We start from the raw sequence: 14,388 nt of genomic DNA, 5'->3' as shown, positions 1-14,388 counted from the left end.
AAACAAGATACAGTAACTAGCAAAGGTAATTATTGCAGAATTATTTGATGGGAATGTAGCACTAAGTACTTGCTAATCATGAAAAGCAAAGGACTGAGAGAACTGGTGCTACCCAAAGGCAGGTTGAGAGACCTAATTTGTGAGGCATGTTGGTGCAGGAGAGTTCTAATCAAAAATGGTTGTTTCTGTAGTTTTTTATTCTTCACTGATGTGTGACTATCCGTGATACCATTACCCTTGTGCAGTCCAGCACCTGAAGAACTGAACACCAGCCACACTGTTGCACCCTGCATTGTAGAATACCTAGATGTGAATGACAGTGCGATTTGCCTCAACTTTGGACTTAATTTTTCAAATAAGCTTTAAGTAATTGGTCTTGAAAGGGACCTAAGCTTTTTGCTATGAAATTGAAAGTAATGACATCCCTTACACTTGTTGGAATAAAGCCTCCCACAGATTGAGGAGTATTCTATATTATTGAGGCAGTTAAGAAACACATGCAATAGTTATTTTCTACATGGGTATAAATATATGATTTTCAGGAAAAAAAAAAAAAAACAGCACATAAAATACTGTACACTCCCTTATAAGAAACACAAATGAGAATGTGAAGACAATTACCATGCTGTGTGGATTACAATGCTCTCTTTTTTTTTTTTTTTTTTTTTAATTTTCAGTGACAGATACCCTCAGTGACTGAGACTAGAATCTTCTAATTGCTGTGTGTGCTCATATCCTTGCACCATTTCTGTCAATGTAGTATTAGCCAAAACACAAGCTGGAGAGCCATAAATACTGTTCCTAGTGATTTTTATGCAATCAAGTAATGGACTTCTATAAAAAAGATCGACAAGTAATATTGAACAATTCAAAATTTAAAACTGTGTGAACACTTTTGAATAGAAGCAAATAAAAGTGTATGATTTTCTATTATTGCAAGAGAAAATTAAGGTTTTGATACACAAAGAAAAAACTTTGACAAATGGATAGAGCAATTTGGGTTTACTGCTACAGTACACAAGAACAGCAGTTTGAAACTGCAATAGGTAGATCCACCATGATCCCTTAGTCATAACAGAGAAAGGTATAAAATGTCCTTTTGTTTTTACTATCAGTATTTACAGGCATCAGTAATGATCCCATCAACATTGTTTTGAGGTTTCTGGGATTAACAGCAGAAGCATAATTCTGGGGTTTTTTTTCTGAATTTTAATACCAGAATATTACCAAACTTATAGGTATACAAATAAGGAGAGAGACATTGTAACTGTTGGAAAATAATTTAAATCAGATCCTGGGAATACCAGAATAGACCAAAACCAAAAAAATGTTTGAAAGCTTACCTCACTGTTCATTTCACAATCCATTTTGGTGATCTTTACAACAACTTGTTGTAAAATATTTTAATCCTTTGGGCGGTGTTTCCAACAACCTGTAAAATAATGTGAATTCTGCCTTTTAAATAAATGGCATAGGGTGTTTCACACTAATTCTAACTGTTTGCAACCTACAGCAGCTTTAATGGTGCCCATATGGGAATACTTGAGCAAGTACTGAAAAAAGTGCCACTTGCCCATACAATATTTTGACACCAACCAATAGCTAAAACAGACCTGAGGCAAATTTTGTTGAGAAATGAGGCACTCATTCTCAATGTGAGTTTGAACAAGTTGCTGAGGAAGGTGATGTGTTTGTTCACTACCTACAGTTCTTCCAGGAAGAGTGTGTGTTTTCTGCTTTAATCACACAATTGCTGTTGATACCAATGCTTGGGTATCCTATTTGTGTTTCAGAGAGTCAGGATGGTCTTAGGTTCTTTCAGACCTTAAAAAGTCTGCTTGCATCACAGTTCCCTCTTGCACATACACAACTTGTTAAAAAAGTAGTGATAAGGTTGGGTCTGCTTTCTGTCTGCCAGGAGAGGTTCTGGACCGATACCTGACAATGTACATTCGTTTGTATTTCACTCCAGTGCACTAGCTCCCAGCCCCATTTAAATCTGTGGGAATGTATTCCCAGTTGCAGTGGAGCCAGGAGTCCATCCAGCCTCTCAAGTTGTAGCTACTGTATTAATGGTGCTTCTTTTTCTCACGTGTACTTGATGCACAGGTCAGGAAGAGGGAAGAGAAAGGACGTATGCTAGAAATCCCTCATTGTGACTGTCTCTAAGTGAAATCCCAAGCTGCCAGTATTGTGAGCATCTTTCAGCCTCAGAGCTAGAGCAGAGCACACCACCAATCTGCTTACTTCCAACCCCGCAGTCATCAGACAGACGTAAATAGCTAACTCTTTCCTTTAGAAAGAAAAAAAGGGATTTTTTTAAAGCAAAATTCGATCATGGATAGTGAATTCCGTTGCCAGAATTCATGACTAAGAAACATCCTATTAACAGTTGAACTGGAAATGAAGATGGTTGGCATGGCATGTGTTTGCTCTGCAGTGCATAGGTTTGACAGACTGAGGAGTGGAAGAATAGTGTGTCATCTTAGACTGGCCTCCTTTGTCGTATTTGTTACATTTCCAGGTGTCATGCCGAGTGCTAAGGGTCACAGCAGCCCTAAATGTGACTGTAGAGTGCACGATTTTCAAGGAACAGCACTTTCAACAGACAGGCTATAAGAATGTAACCTCCAGCTTTTAAATAGATCTTCTACATCCATTTTTGTAAATCCGGTCTTCCTTTGTTGCAGCTTATCCGCCTGGAAGCTTGCCACGCTATGGTCTAAGTAACGGCGGCACCGGCAGGCCACGCTTTGCAAGCCGCAGACCTTTTGCAAATGGGCTGAAGATGGCAGGCGCAAAGAGGCCTGGCAGGGAGAGCGAGAGCTGCGTGGAGGCTGCTGCCGGGAGAGGTGCTTCCCGCCCGGCAGCGACAGCCACTTCTCTTCGTATTCCCTCCACCGGGGATATCAGGGAGCCAAACGCCTGCCCGCCTGCCCCAAGGGTTAGAGCGGGACCTGCCCGCACCACCCCGGGTCGCTGAATGGACTGACGGCGGCTAGGCAGAAGCAGGCGCTGTGAAGTGCGCCCTTGCAGGCGGCTCTGGCTGCCCCCGCCCGCCGGGGTCGGTGGCCCCCCTACCGGGAACGGGCACGCGTGGCCAAGGGCCCGCCCGCCGCCGCCGCCCAGCCCCTCCGCCCGCCGGGGCGGTGGTAAGTTCCCGCCGTGCCTCCCGACGTATAAAGGGAGGCGGCGGGGACCGGCTGCGGGCAGCGGCTGGCAGTGATGGAGCAGCCGGCGGTGATGGAGCAGCCGGTGCAGACGGAGACGTGGAAGGCGCAGAGCCTGGAGGAGCTGATCCGCATCCTCCATCGGATATTCGCCGAGGATAAAGTCAGCGTGGAGGAAGTGCAGGAGCTGATGGAGTCGTACGAGAGCAACCCGGAGGAGTGGCTGCAGTACGCCAAATTCGACCAGTACAGGTACAAAACACCCCGGAGCGGTGAGCCCCACGCACCGTGTAAGCGAGGCCTGCGGCGGAGCAGAGGCGGACGGGGAGCGGGGACGGCCAGGACGCCCACCCCTTCCCCCGCCCCGACACGGCCGATAGAGCCGAGGGGGGACGAAGGGCAAAGGCCCCCGGAGGGAGAATGCGGTGCCCCGCGGCGGGGCGGGCGGGGAGCGGGAGGGGCGGCGGCGGCCAATGGCGGCACCGGCGGGTGTGGGCGGGCGGCTGCCGCCCCGCACCCGGCACAGACGGTTCCCGGCTGCGGTCGTGCGGGGACCTCCGAGGCGTGTCGCCCCCCGAGGCGTGTCGCCCCTTAGTCGTGTGGGAATAACCCTCGGAGCAGACAGAAACACGCTGAAGCGACGAAAAAAACCCTTAACAACTGGAAAGAAATTTTTTAAGCGGCAGGTAGGCAGCAGAAACAGCTGCGCGGCGGGAGCACACCGCTCCAAAGCGGACGTTCCGTGTCTGTAGAGGAGCCGGTGCGTGTTATTTTTTTTCCCGGCTTTACGCTTCAGTTTTTTCCTCTTCCACGGTAGTGTGGGTCGAGGCTCTTTGCTGCCCGCGAGAAGGAAGGAAAATACTTGTTAGGGATTTGAGTTCCTCTGACTTTGCTGACAACTGATTTATTCCTGTCATTGGTGGCTTGTCTTAAATTTCGATATAAATACATTTTATTTGAGCGCTTTCTTTAAAATAAACAGTGTTCCCCCCCCACCTCCAACTTTTCCTTTTAAGCTTGCTATCATGCAAGCATCACTCTGGCTTGACTTTTTTTAGCCTCCTTTCACCTGGTGTTGACTATCCTCTATTGAGAACAAATCACAAAATTTGTGATGGAACATAAGAAACTAAGAATAGGAAAAACGAAGTGTACTAACCTGAAAAATATGCATGGCAGCTTTTTTTTTTTTTTTTTTCTGGCCAGCCAGACCTGCTGTATGGAAATAACGGCACTTGAAAGGTTCAGTTGAATGCCAGCATTGATGTTCTGACATCATAGGAAAAATATGTCTACCTAATAAACACACAAAATGTGGATGCTTTGAGAGGCAGCATATAGCTACACATGTTATGCTTAGAAAATAATTAGTTATAAGCATCCTATCTTTATTAGAATATAGGGAGTTTATGGGGAAACTATTTTAAAAGCGTTCAGTTGACATCAGTGCACTTTCTGTTTGCTTTTCTGCTTGCATCTTCTAGGCGAGAGCTGGGCATCTTGTCATTGGCATGAATATTTGCTTTATTGGCAAAGTGCAAATCATCATGGCTAAAGCTAAAATGAAACCAGAAGGTTCCACTGGATTACTTGCACCATAACAGCTAGAAGCACCAGCCCTGAGTCAGAAGAGACCCACTATGAAAAGCAATGTACAGTGCAAAATCCCAGTGCCTTCCCTAGTGAACGTTGCAGCAGGATGAGATGAGCAGCAGCTTAGGGGAGGCTTGCAGGAGACTACAAGGAAGCAAACATAAGGTGTTGCTATTACAGTTGTTTTCAAGCCCTGAAGCCAAATCACAGTTTAGAACGCACATATTGATAAAAAGCCTTTAGGAGCAAGCTTATTCTGTGCCACCTGTAAGCTAGCACTTGAAAAATGTGTTTAATAACCTTGGTCTGATAAACTTTGTTTACAAGTAGATGCTGGCAGAAATTGCCACACAGGTGTTTTATCCACACACGAATGCTACAGTAAAAGACCTAGAGCTTTCATGAACAGAGTAGGAGGACCATGTACAGAAAGCCTGACATCTTATTTCTCTGTGGTTTTTTTTTTCCTTGTACAAATGAGTTCTGTGTAACAGAAGGAAAGCCAAGAATATCTGAAAAGGAACTGCAGAAGAATGTGACTATGTATTTTTCTTGTTTCATTGCAGTCTTCTGTTTCTAATTATAAGCCAGCTGCTGAGGTGACTTCATTCAATAACTATTTTGATTTGATCCTGTCTACCATGCTAGTCTTAGACTTACAGTTCCAAAACTCTAATATGATTAGCAATATGATTATAAAATATATCCATTTTTTTATTTCCATGAATGTAACTTTTACCAAAGAATAGCTTAAAAGTACAATTTCATTTTTTTCCAAGTAAAACTTGGCTTTCAAGAAAAAGACAAAAAAGGATTTTTGTATATCACAACCTTCCTTCACAGACATGTTTGTATAATTTCGTCTTTGATAGGCATATCAGTACAGTAAAAAGCGAACACTTTATATTTCAGATATACAAGAAATCTTGTGGATAATGGAAATGGAAAGTTCAACTTGATGATCTTGTGCTGGGGTGAAGGGCACGGCAGGTTCGTATCCAAAGACTATGATTTTAGCAAACATATAAAGCCACTGTATCTTTCACTATAATCTTTCACAAAAAGACACAAATAATCAGCCCTATGTGAGCTATCAGAAAAAAGTGAAAATATCTGAAAACTGAGCTGTGCAGAGCTCCTATTGGCATAGCAGTCCTGAATATTTGCTGTATCTTTTGCAAGTTTGTACGTCATGGACACTCTCTTAAAAATGCTCTGCTCTTCTACCCAATCTAAGCTTCCCTTCTGTTAGGGAAAGTTTTTGTCCCAGCAATACAGCAGGTCCTATGGGCTGGACAGATAGAACAGATGCTGTTCAACCTGTCCCGTACAACAGACCTGTAAAACACTTGTTTGCAGAAGAAGGTGCAGTTTAAATAGTCTTTTTTCTCCCTTGATGTTTGAATCCCGCCTCTGTGACAAAATGAGAAAAGTAGATTCAGGTTAGGACTGCAAGCTGTGAGGAGGGAGCCCCTTTCATGCAATACTTGGGTTTCTCTAGGTTCATGCATCCCGCCTCCTCCCCCAAAACAGACCACACTGCTGATGCATCCTCTGGAGTTGTGTGCACAAGGGTCTATACTGGCTTGTGAAGTCCTACAAACATGAGGGCAGGATCTGTCCCTTGCAGAGTCTTTCACAAAATATTGGCTAAACCGAAACATGGAATAACAAAACTTGCAGGTGTTGACTGATAATTCTCGCATATAAATAGAAAACCTAAGGAAATATCAGAGCTGTGTTTTTGTTTGTTTTAACTGAGCGTACAATTGAACATTTACAGTATTCTCTAGGGGATGCCATGATGTTATACTCCAAGGGATCCAGGAACCAAGCCCACAGCCTCTACTTCTTACAGCCTGTTCCCACAAAGCCTGTAATTTATGTCAAACTATTCAAGCATTTGCTAGAGCTGGACAGAGACCACAAGTTGTTTTTGCTTCCCACACAAGGAGGACCAGATTGTTCTCACTGCTTACAGAAGGAGCATGACAACGTGGCATCTGTGAACTGTTCCATGCCTGAAGCAAGCTCTGCTCTCTTGGCATCTCAGTTTGTAAGAAACCCTGACATTTGTTTACTGAAAACAGTAACCTACAAGTACAAAATTTTGATTGAAACTCATTAGCACTGTACTTCTGGGAGGGTCAAATTCCCCCTTCTCCCTCACCCCCAGTGGGTGGAGAGCTCTCCCTTTGTCCTAATCCCATCGACTTCCATAATGGTCAGTTAAAAAAAATAAAACCAAAACTAAATTACTTATCTAGCCTGCATGTCTCTAAGTGTAGCAACTAAAACATGCTTCAGAGCAAGAAGAGGCATCTAGCAAGCAGACAAATCATACTAGATCCTGTTGTTTTGTCCATGTTTTATTAAACTAGTGAAAGTAACAACTTACTGTAGTTGGTTGTACTTAGTATCATCAGAGTAGGGAGGTATAGCATTTTTTCTTCAATAAATGGCTGCGCAACCCAGCAGTAAAGAGGTCGTAGAAATTAAGTGGAAGTAGCTTCTTTCTCCCATGTTTTGGGAACAGGCATGCTGGATCAGCATGTATCAGGTATACTTGCAAGTTTATACCAGCCTCTGCCTGGGATCACTGTGGAAAGCATAATTTCATTTGTTGCCCCACAAGAGTGTTTGTATTCTGAACAGTTTTTCTGTCCTCCTCCCTCCTCCAGACTTTTTATGTATTTCTCTGAGGCAGAGTCGTAGGTTGATCAATATCTGACCCTTCTCCAAGTCCTGTTGCATGTGAGCTTATCTCAGTACATTTCTGAAGTAGCAGATTTAAGTAGGCATGCCTTAGTCCCTGTGAATGTTTTGGTTTGTCTTGTTTTTCCATAAGACTTTTGTGTAATGACATTTTATTCTAGGTCTATGTCCAGATACAATGGGCTACGCTATCTGTCCTGTTTGCTGTACTGACATGATGTACCTATATCACACTGAGTTTGGTTATTCTTTTTGCATATATAGCAGCATCCATGATCACACTGACTCACACTGCTTTATGAAGATCCTCCAGGGAAACCTAAAGGAGACTCTGTTTGAATGGCCTGAAAAAAAAGGCAATGGTGAAATGACTAAGAAATCAGAACGAGTTTTGAGGGAAGATCAGTGTGCCTACATTAATGGTAAGCTATTAAGCTTGTTTTGACAACTACACGTCCATGAGTCTTATTCCTAACAGATGAGTTCATCTGCTCTCTAGTCTCCTGACTTTAACAGCATAGTATTACACTCAATTACACACCAGTGCCCCCCAGGCCACACCCCTCCGGGGTTTCACACCGAACACAACACCAACAGCCTCAGTGCTAGCGCTCCGGGACTTGAACACTGGGGTCAAGTGATCCGACAGACTCTGCCTCCTGACACAACTGGGACAACAGGCGCATGCCAACGCGCCCAGTCGAGAGAGGTTCTCCTTCCCCTCTGCTCTGCCCTGGTGAGACCACATCTGGAATATTGTGTCCAGTTCTGGGCCCCTCAGTTCAAGAACAGGGAACTGCTGGAGAGAGTCCAGCGCAGGGCAACGAAGATGAGCAGAGCATCTCCCGTATGAGGAAAGGCTGAGGGAGCTGGTTCTCTTTAGCTTGGAGGAGACTGAGGGGTGACCTCGTTAATGTTTACAGATATATAAAGGGTGAGTGTCATGAGGATGGAGCCAGGCTCTTCTCGGTGACAACCAATGGTAGGACAAGGGGTAATGGGTTCAAACTGGAACACAAGAGGTTCCACTTAAATGTGAGAAGAAACTTCTTCGCAGTGGGGGTGACAGAGCACTGGAACAGGCTGCCCAGGGGGGTTGTGGAGTCTCCTTCTCTGGAGATATTCAAAACCCACCTGGACATGTTCCTGTGTAACCTCATCTAGGTATTCCTGCTCCAGCAGGGGGATTGGACTAGATGATCTTTCGAGGTCCCTTCAAATCCCAAACATTCCGTGATTCTGTGAAATCAGCGATTGTAGTGCTGATATGCAGCTTCAGCATAATTGAAATGCTCAGATCTATCCAATCTACAAAAAAAATGTCTAACTCCACAGATGCTGGGAGGTGAATGAGTCTCCACCAGTAAGGCTCCCTAGGTACCTAAATCCGTGCCATTACATGTATCTGTAATTATCACCATCTTGTGCTATGCTGGAAGCCACCCTGGAGTGACCAGCTTCGTGTGACACATTCTGATGCTCTGAAAGACATTGCACATCACACTGAACAGCAATGACTTTGGCAGAACAAATGCAAAGTGTCAGAAAAGGGGGCTGTCTACCTTTTATGCAATGAGTTAAAAACTGGAGCGTGCACCTTGTGGAACTGAACTTGGGAATTCCCCTGTTGGAGGGAGCTTCATGTTGAGTTATGGACTGAGCCAGAGTGGGGGCATTTGGGCAAAAAAGACAAGTGCTCTGCAGCTCTCAGATGAAGGTATGCCACATTAGGTGAAAATGCAGAATCCTTGGGACAGGGCATGCAGGAAGGAGCTTGACATGTCAGTTAATGCTCCTGTGCCAGGGACATGGGTTCTCAGACTCAATCAGGTTTTTCCTACCCATGAGGTTGTTTCCGATGCAAGCAATTGCACCCTGTGTGCATCTGATCCAAAGCTTTCCTGCTTGATTTAAGGAAATTTGATATCCAGTTCTCTCAGGCAATTTGAATCTCTGCAATGTTTCATAACAGATGTTTTGGTTTAAAAGAAAGAGGTAAAACAAGTAGATGGAAAACACTGATGGTGTGTTGGTTGCTCTACTCCAGCAGTGACTGACCTTCATCTTTCTATTGCATGCTTCTTGATTGCTCTTGTACTTTGAGGTTAGAACTCATTAAATAGAGTTTATTACAGTGTCCCATTAGATAAACATAGATTTGAGACATTTTTCCCCTATGTCCACTGTTTAGATAAAGTATGTTAGCAACACTTAGGGCTTACTCTTCAAATGTATCAGAGTTGAGAGTGTACTCATGACTCTCAGGCTATCATGCCTATGTTTCACAATACAGGTCCAAGTATTATATAAAATATTAATTTAAGTACAAAGGCCTGAGTTGTTTTTACAGCAGGGTCATAAATTTAAATTCAAGGTCTCTTTTAAGTAACTCAAAAATTCCACTTCAGTGTAGAATAGAAATAATTTGTTTTGTGGATATGATTCTTCATACCTTACATTTTTGTGTATGAACTCGGTTTCTACTCCACCGTCTTAGAAAGTGCCATTACTTCATTAGTAACCACACAACAGACAGTACCTTGTTTTGTTACATGTTCAATTATGTTTACTATTTGGTTAAGGTTGGAGGCATGCCAGTCACTACTAATTTGTCACTTCAGTCAAAAGAGCGGACAAATGAAAAGCTAGTCTCCAAACTAATAAATGGGAAGGATTAAGAAACAGATGCCTGCAGTAGAGTACAACTGTATCTCCCTCCCTAAGTCCATGCCTCAAATACATGTAGCTGACATTCAATGTGACCAATATCCTTGTTACCGGTCCACGACTTAGCAATACAAAAACTTTTTCCCTGTAGAATGTCATGCTGATTTTTAGAAATACAAACCTTGCTACTTCTGAGGCATGTATAACAACAGCTTTTCTTAGGAAAGAAGATAACCTTGGTATCCTTTGGGAATGATAGCTAGAAAATTACTGACAGTGTGGCCTTCTGTAGGTGACCCTGGATTCCTGTTGGCCTTTATCCTCTAGCAAATAATCCAGAAGTTGCATAAGTGCAGAAGGCCATGACATTTTGAATTACCAGTGTATTTAGGAATCAGTGCTAGAGAACAGCAGTCAATTTCCCTGTACCAAGTTACATGTAGCCCATAAAAGTGTGAGCATGCCTAACTGGCTTGCTCATGAGTTTTGGTTTAGAAAGCATTTTTCCAGTCATCTGAGATCTCATTAAATGTTCCCACTAACACAACCTCTTATTTCATGTCCTCACTGGTGTAGACTCCATTGGCCTGCACCGTGTGGAGAACATAAGCCACACAGAGTCTGCTGTTAGCCTGCATTTGTACAGCCCACCCTTCGACAGCTGCAACACCTTCGATCAGAGGACTGGACACAAGCACAAAGTCAAGATGACCTTCTACAGCCAGTTTGGAGAAAGGACTGTCTGTGTAAGTACGAGATAATACTCTCCCTGCTCGCCCTCAGGTTCTGAGCCCTCGATCCCTGCGGGGACTGGCACAAGGGGCTGCCCTACTACTGCTGCCCTCCTGCCTGCACAGGGCAGGTCACCAATGCCCCAGGACAGGCAGGAGGTCTGACAGGCCCTGCCTTTTCCAAGGACCATCATAAAACCTGTTTCCAAATACTACTTGATTTGTCAGTTTGCACTTCCTTCGTGTGGAGTTTGCTGCTTTGTAGTTTGCCTTCCCTTTATCAGCAGGAGATCGGTTCTGAAAAGAGAGGAGGATTCATGGGAATTTTGCTGCTAGCTAAGCAGCTTCAGGCAGCAAATGATGGTAAATGCAACCCAGTCAATGGAAAACTGTGAAGCAGCTGCGTTTTTTTGGCCAGCTTAAGTCAAGTGTAACATTTCCTGCCTACACTGTTCTGCCAAAAAGCATCATATTTCAAGTCAGTTGTTTAAAACGTTATAGCTTACTGTAAAGAATTAATAAAGTTAATTTAATTCTTTAAAATCAAAACTTTAACACAGAAATACTCTGAGAGTGAGAGCAGGCTGGTTGACTGTTGTCTGCATTCTTGAGCAATAGCATGAGATTTTATTTAGATAGAAAATAAATCTTAAAATCAACTTTGAGGGACCAAGTTAAGACATCTGGGAGAGTTAAACAGGGTTCGTTTTAGTGCTTTTCCATGCATTGGGAAACATAACTACTTATACAAGGTGAAAAGACAGATTCTTGATGTTCAGCCACAGAGATTCAAAGACTTTGGTTTTAGTAAATACAGAACACTTTTACCTTTCACTGAAGCCAGAAATCCAGTGCTCAGGAGTTTCCTCGAGTGAGCTCTTAGTAAGATCCAGTTAAAGTTTTATATAATCAACAAGTACCATGAAAATTATTTCTTTGAAGCTTGTCACATTACGTGATTACAACTTTACCAAACAGCTGAAACAGAAACTTTGACCTTCCTAAGTTTGAAAGACCCTGGAGAAAGTAAACTCAAACCTATAATTCAGATTTTAAAGGGAAATTAACATGGAAAAATGTTGAACAAAATTCACATCAGAATTCAATACTTGCTTTCTTTTCATTTTAATTGTTTACTGAATATGAAGTAAGTAAGATAACAAGCGAGACTAGATGTTCTGACTTGGACTAGTTTCCTTTTATTGATCTATAACCATCTGGCAGTATTTCTATCTTTTGTGGGAAATTGGATCTGGCTTACAGGACAGAGGTAAATCTTAATCATTGGACCTCTTTCATGAATTCCTGTAAATTGAATTCCAGTAAGGGTGAAAATGGTAGCAAGCCTGGGACATCCATCTGCCTGAAATGACTTCATGCTACAAAAACCTGGTTTCAGTGAGGGTTTTTGGAAAGCTGACTGGAAAATCAGTCTTTTTTCTGCTTGCTACATGTCAAAAGGACATAGAGATTAATATAAATTTTACTTGTGTATCTTTTATGAGTGAAAGGATCTGCCTAGCTAAAGAACAATCAGTGCTTCCTCTTTGTCTTAAATTTTTCTGCAGGTAAAGCACATCGGTAAATTCCTACTGACTTCTGGCCATGATGAAGTCTAAATTAACTAAATCTCCAGTAAATACATGAGAAGTTATATAGACCTAATAATTAAAATAGTATGTAGTATATTCAGGGACCTGCCTGTGGAAGTAGGTGTTTACACAGCTCAGGTACAAACCATGAAAATGCCGATGTAGAAGTTCACTGAGGGAAAACTGATTTTGTCTTGGGTGTCATACCACATCAGTTCCTGCCGTCAGGAATTTTACTGGGGAAGGTGGTTTCTTTTTGCAGCCTGTCTTCCAAGCAGTTTCTGTCAAAACAAAGCAGAACAGAGTATTGGGAAGACAGCCTGAAGGAGGAAGCACTGCACAGCTGTCCCTTCTGCTGTGAGCTTGCTTGTGGGGCTGATAGACAGGGTGATTTTGTTAGGTGCACAGTGCCCTCTGTAAAACTCTGGCAAGGAGTACTGAAAATAAATACACTAGGTATTTTAAGGTGCTGAGCTACTCTGGGAATGAAGGCCTATGCTGAGAACATGAAGTAGGTGGTGCCTGTTTCCTTAAAACAGCAATCTCTCCTCTTTCATTTTAGGCAACAGCAGTGCCACAGGAGAACAACTGAGGGGTACCACCGTGCGTATGCCCAAGACCTGCTGAATGTTTAACCGGGGATAGAAGACATGCACAGCTAAGGCCAACAGCCAGCTACATTTCTATACCTTGTACATAGAAGAACACTAGGGCAGCTTCCAGGCCACCCACAGTTTCCCTGAGCGAACGCTGATTATGGGACACTAAGCTAACTAGTGCCGTGAACTACTTCTGGGGTTAGATGCCTTTTCTTAGGCTCCTGTGAGAATTAAATAGTTTGCTTTCTGATTCTAGCCTTCTTTTAATTCCACTTGTGATACCACACTGAGAATATGAGAAACAGAGTTTTTAAACACCATCTGACACTGCTCAATAGGCCTACGTGTATGTATGGTCTCAATGTAATTAATAACTATATAAATTTCTAAGCTTCCAGTCACTTGTAGGTAGTATGCTAGATACAACTAGCAGCAGCTCTTTTTTTTTTTTAATTAAATCTATTAGGTTTTAATGCTCTGGGCCATTTTGATAGTTTTGTGCATTTTTTACTTTTTATTTTTTACAAATCCATTTGTCAGATCTAGTTTTAAATAAGGAGCAACAAAATGCTTAATGCACAATGATTTTCAAAACTGATTGGGCAGAGATTTGGGGTTTTAATAAGACTAATCATACTTAATTCAGCTAATGTCCAGTTCCCAAAGTATTCTGTATAGCTGCTAAAAAAGGTAACTGAAATAAAACTGGATTTGTGCACAGATGTTAAAGTTTTCAGCCTTTTTCTCCTGCTATCTAAAATACTAATCACATTTTCCCCAAATTCACATTCCTTATGAACATCTAAATCTTTTCCAAGTAATACACTGTTAGAAAGGGCTTTAAAAAGTTGGAACTATTTCAAACATGCAAAGAATCCTGATCCCAATTAAGCTGGTGGGAGTTCTGCCACGAAGTTCACTAATGCTTAGTTTTATGCTCCAGATTTAGTTAAAAGGAAAGAACCATCTTGAAAAAACTTAACTCTAATTGAACGTATCAAAATCAGCAAATCTGTCTGCACTGAGTCTGTCCCATTCATTGAATGCAGATAGTACATAAGACAAGTGAGGAACGTGTAACAAGTCTCCTGGTCTTGTAGGTTGTCTGCTGGTTACTCAGGCAGTAGTTTAACAGTGTCCTTTTCAGATGTGTCACCTATTTGCCTTCATGATTACAAGCCCAGAAAATACTTCATGAGACCCTGTTTCCAGGGATCAGTACATGTCCTTGCCAAAAGTCCCTCTCCAAACTTTCTTATAGGTCTCCTTTAGGTACTGGAAGGTTGCTGTAAGGTCTCTCCAGAGCCTTCTCCAGGCTGAA

The 14,388-nt window shown here is 42.6% G+C and overlaps 1 protein-coding gene across 3 annotated transcripts; it reads left to right on the top strand.

Annotated features, from left to right (window-relative positions):
• The first annotated feature begins 3,111 nt into the window (after positions 1-3,111).
• On the top strand, positions 3,112-13,789 carry CDO1 (cysteine dioxygenase type 1). Of its 3 annotated transcripts, none has more exons than XM_065860602.2 (5): positions 3,117-3,422; positions 5,676-5,753; positions 7,743-7,900; positions 10,722-10,891; positions 13,031-13,789. In XM_065860602.2, the coding sequence occupies exons 1-5, from the start codon at positions 3,226-3,228 to the stop codon at positions 13,058-13,060; spliced, it is 633 nt and encodes a 210-aa protein (XP_065716674.1). In that variant the 5' UTR covers positions 3,117-3,225; the 3' UTR covers positions 13,061-13,789. The 3 variants fall into 3 exon arrangements, with proteins under 3 accessions (XP_071657998.1, XP_065716674.1, XP_071657999.1); XM_071801898.1 differs by lacking the exon at positions 3,117-3,422 and adding an exon at positions 3,735-3,856; XM_071801897.1 differs by lacking the exon at positions 5,676-5,753 and having other exon boundaries at positions 3,112-3,422.
• Positions 13,790-14,388: the final 599 nt, after the last annotated feature.

Source organism: Patagioenas fasciata, chromosome Z (assembly GCF_037038585.1).
Source record: "Patagioenas fasciata isolate bPatFas1 chromosome Z, bPatFas1.hap1, whole genome shotgun sequence".
NCBI classification, from domain to species: domain Eukaryota; kingdom Metazoa; phylum Chordata; class Aves; order Columbiformes; family Columbidae; genus Patagioenas; species Patagioenas fasciata.
This window is presented reverse-complemented; position numbering and strand designations above follow the sequence as displayed.

Bases quoted from the DNA above. Each gene is read 5' to 3' on its own strand.
- CDO1 (XM_065860602.2), top strand. From the start codon at position 3,226: ATGGAGCAGCCGGCGGTGATGGAGCAGCCGGTGCAGACGGAGACGTGG. The intron at 7,901-10,721 runs GTAAGCTATTAA...TCACTGGTGTAG, and splicing joins TCAGTGTGCCTACATTAATG to ACTCCATTGGCCTGCACCGT. The intron at 10,892-13,030 runs GTAAGTACGAGA...CTTTCATTTTAG, and splicing joins TTGGAGAAAGGACTGTCTGT to GCAACAGCAGTGCCACAGGA.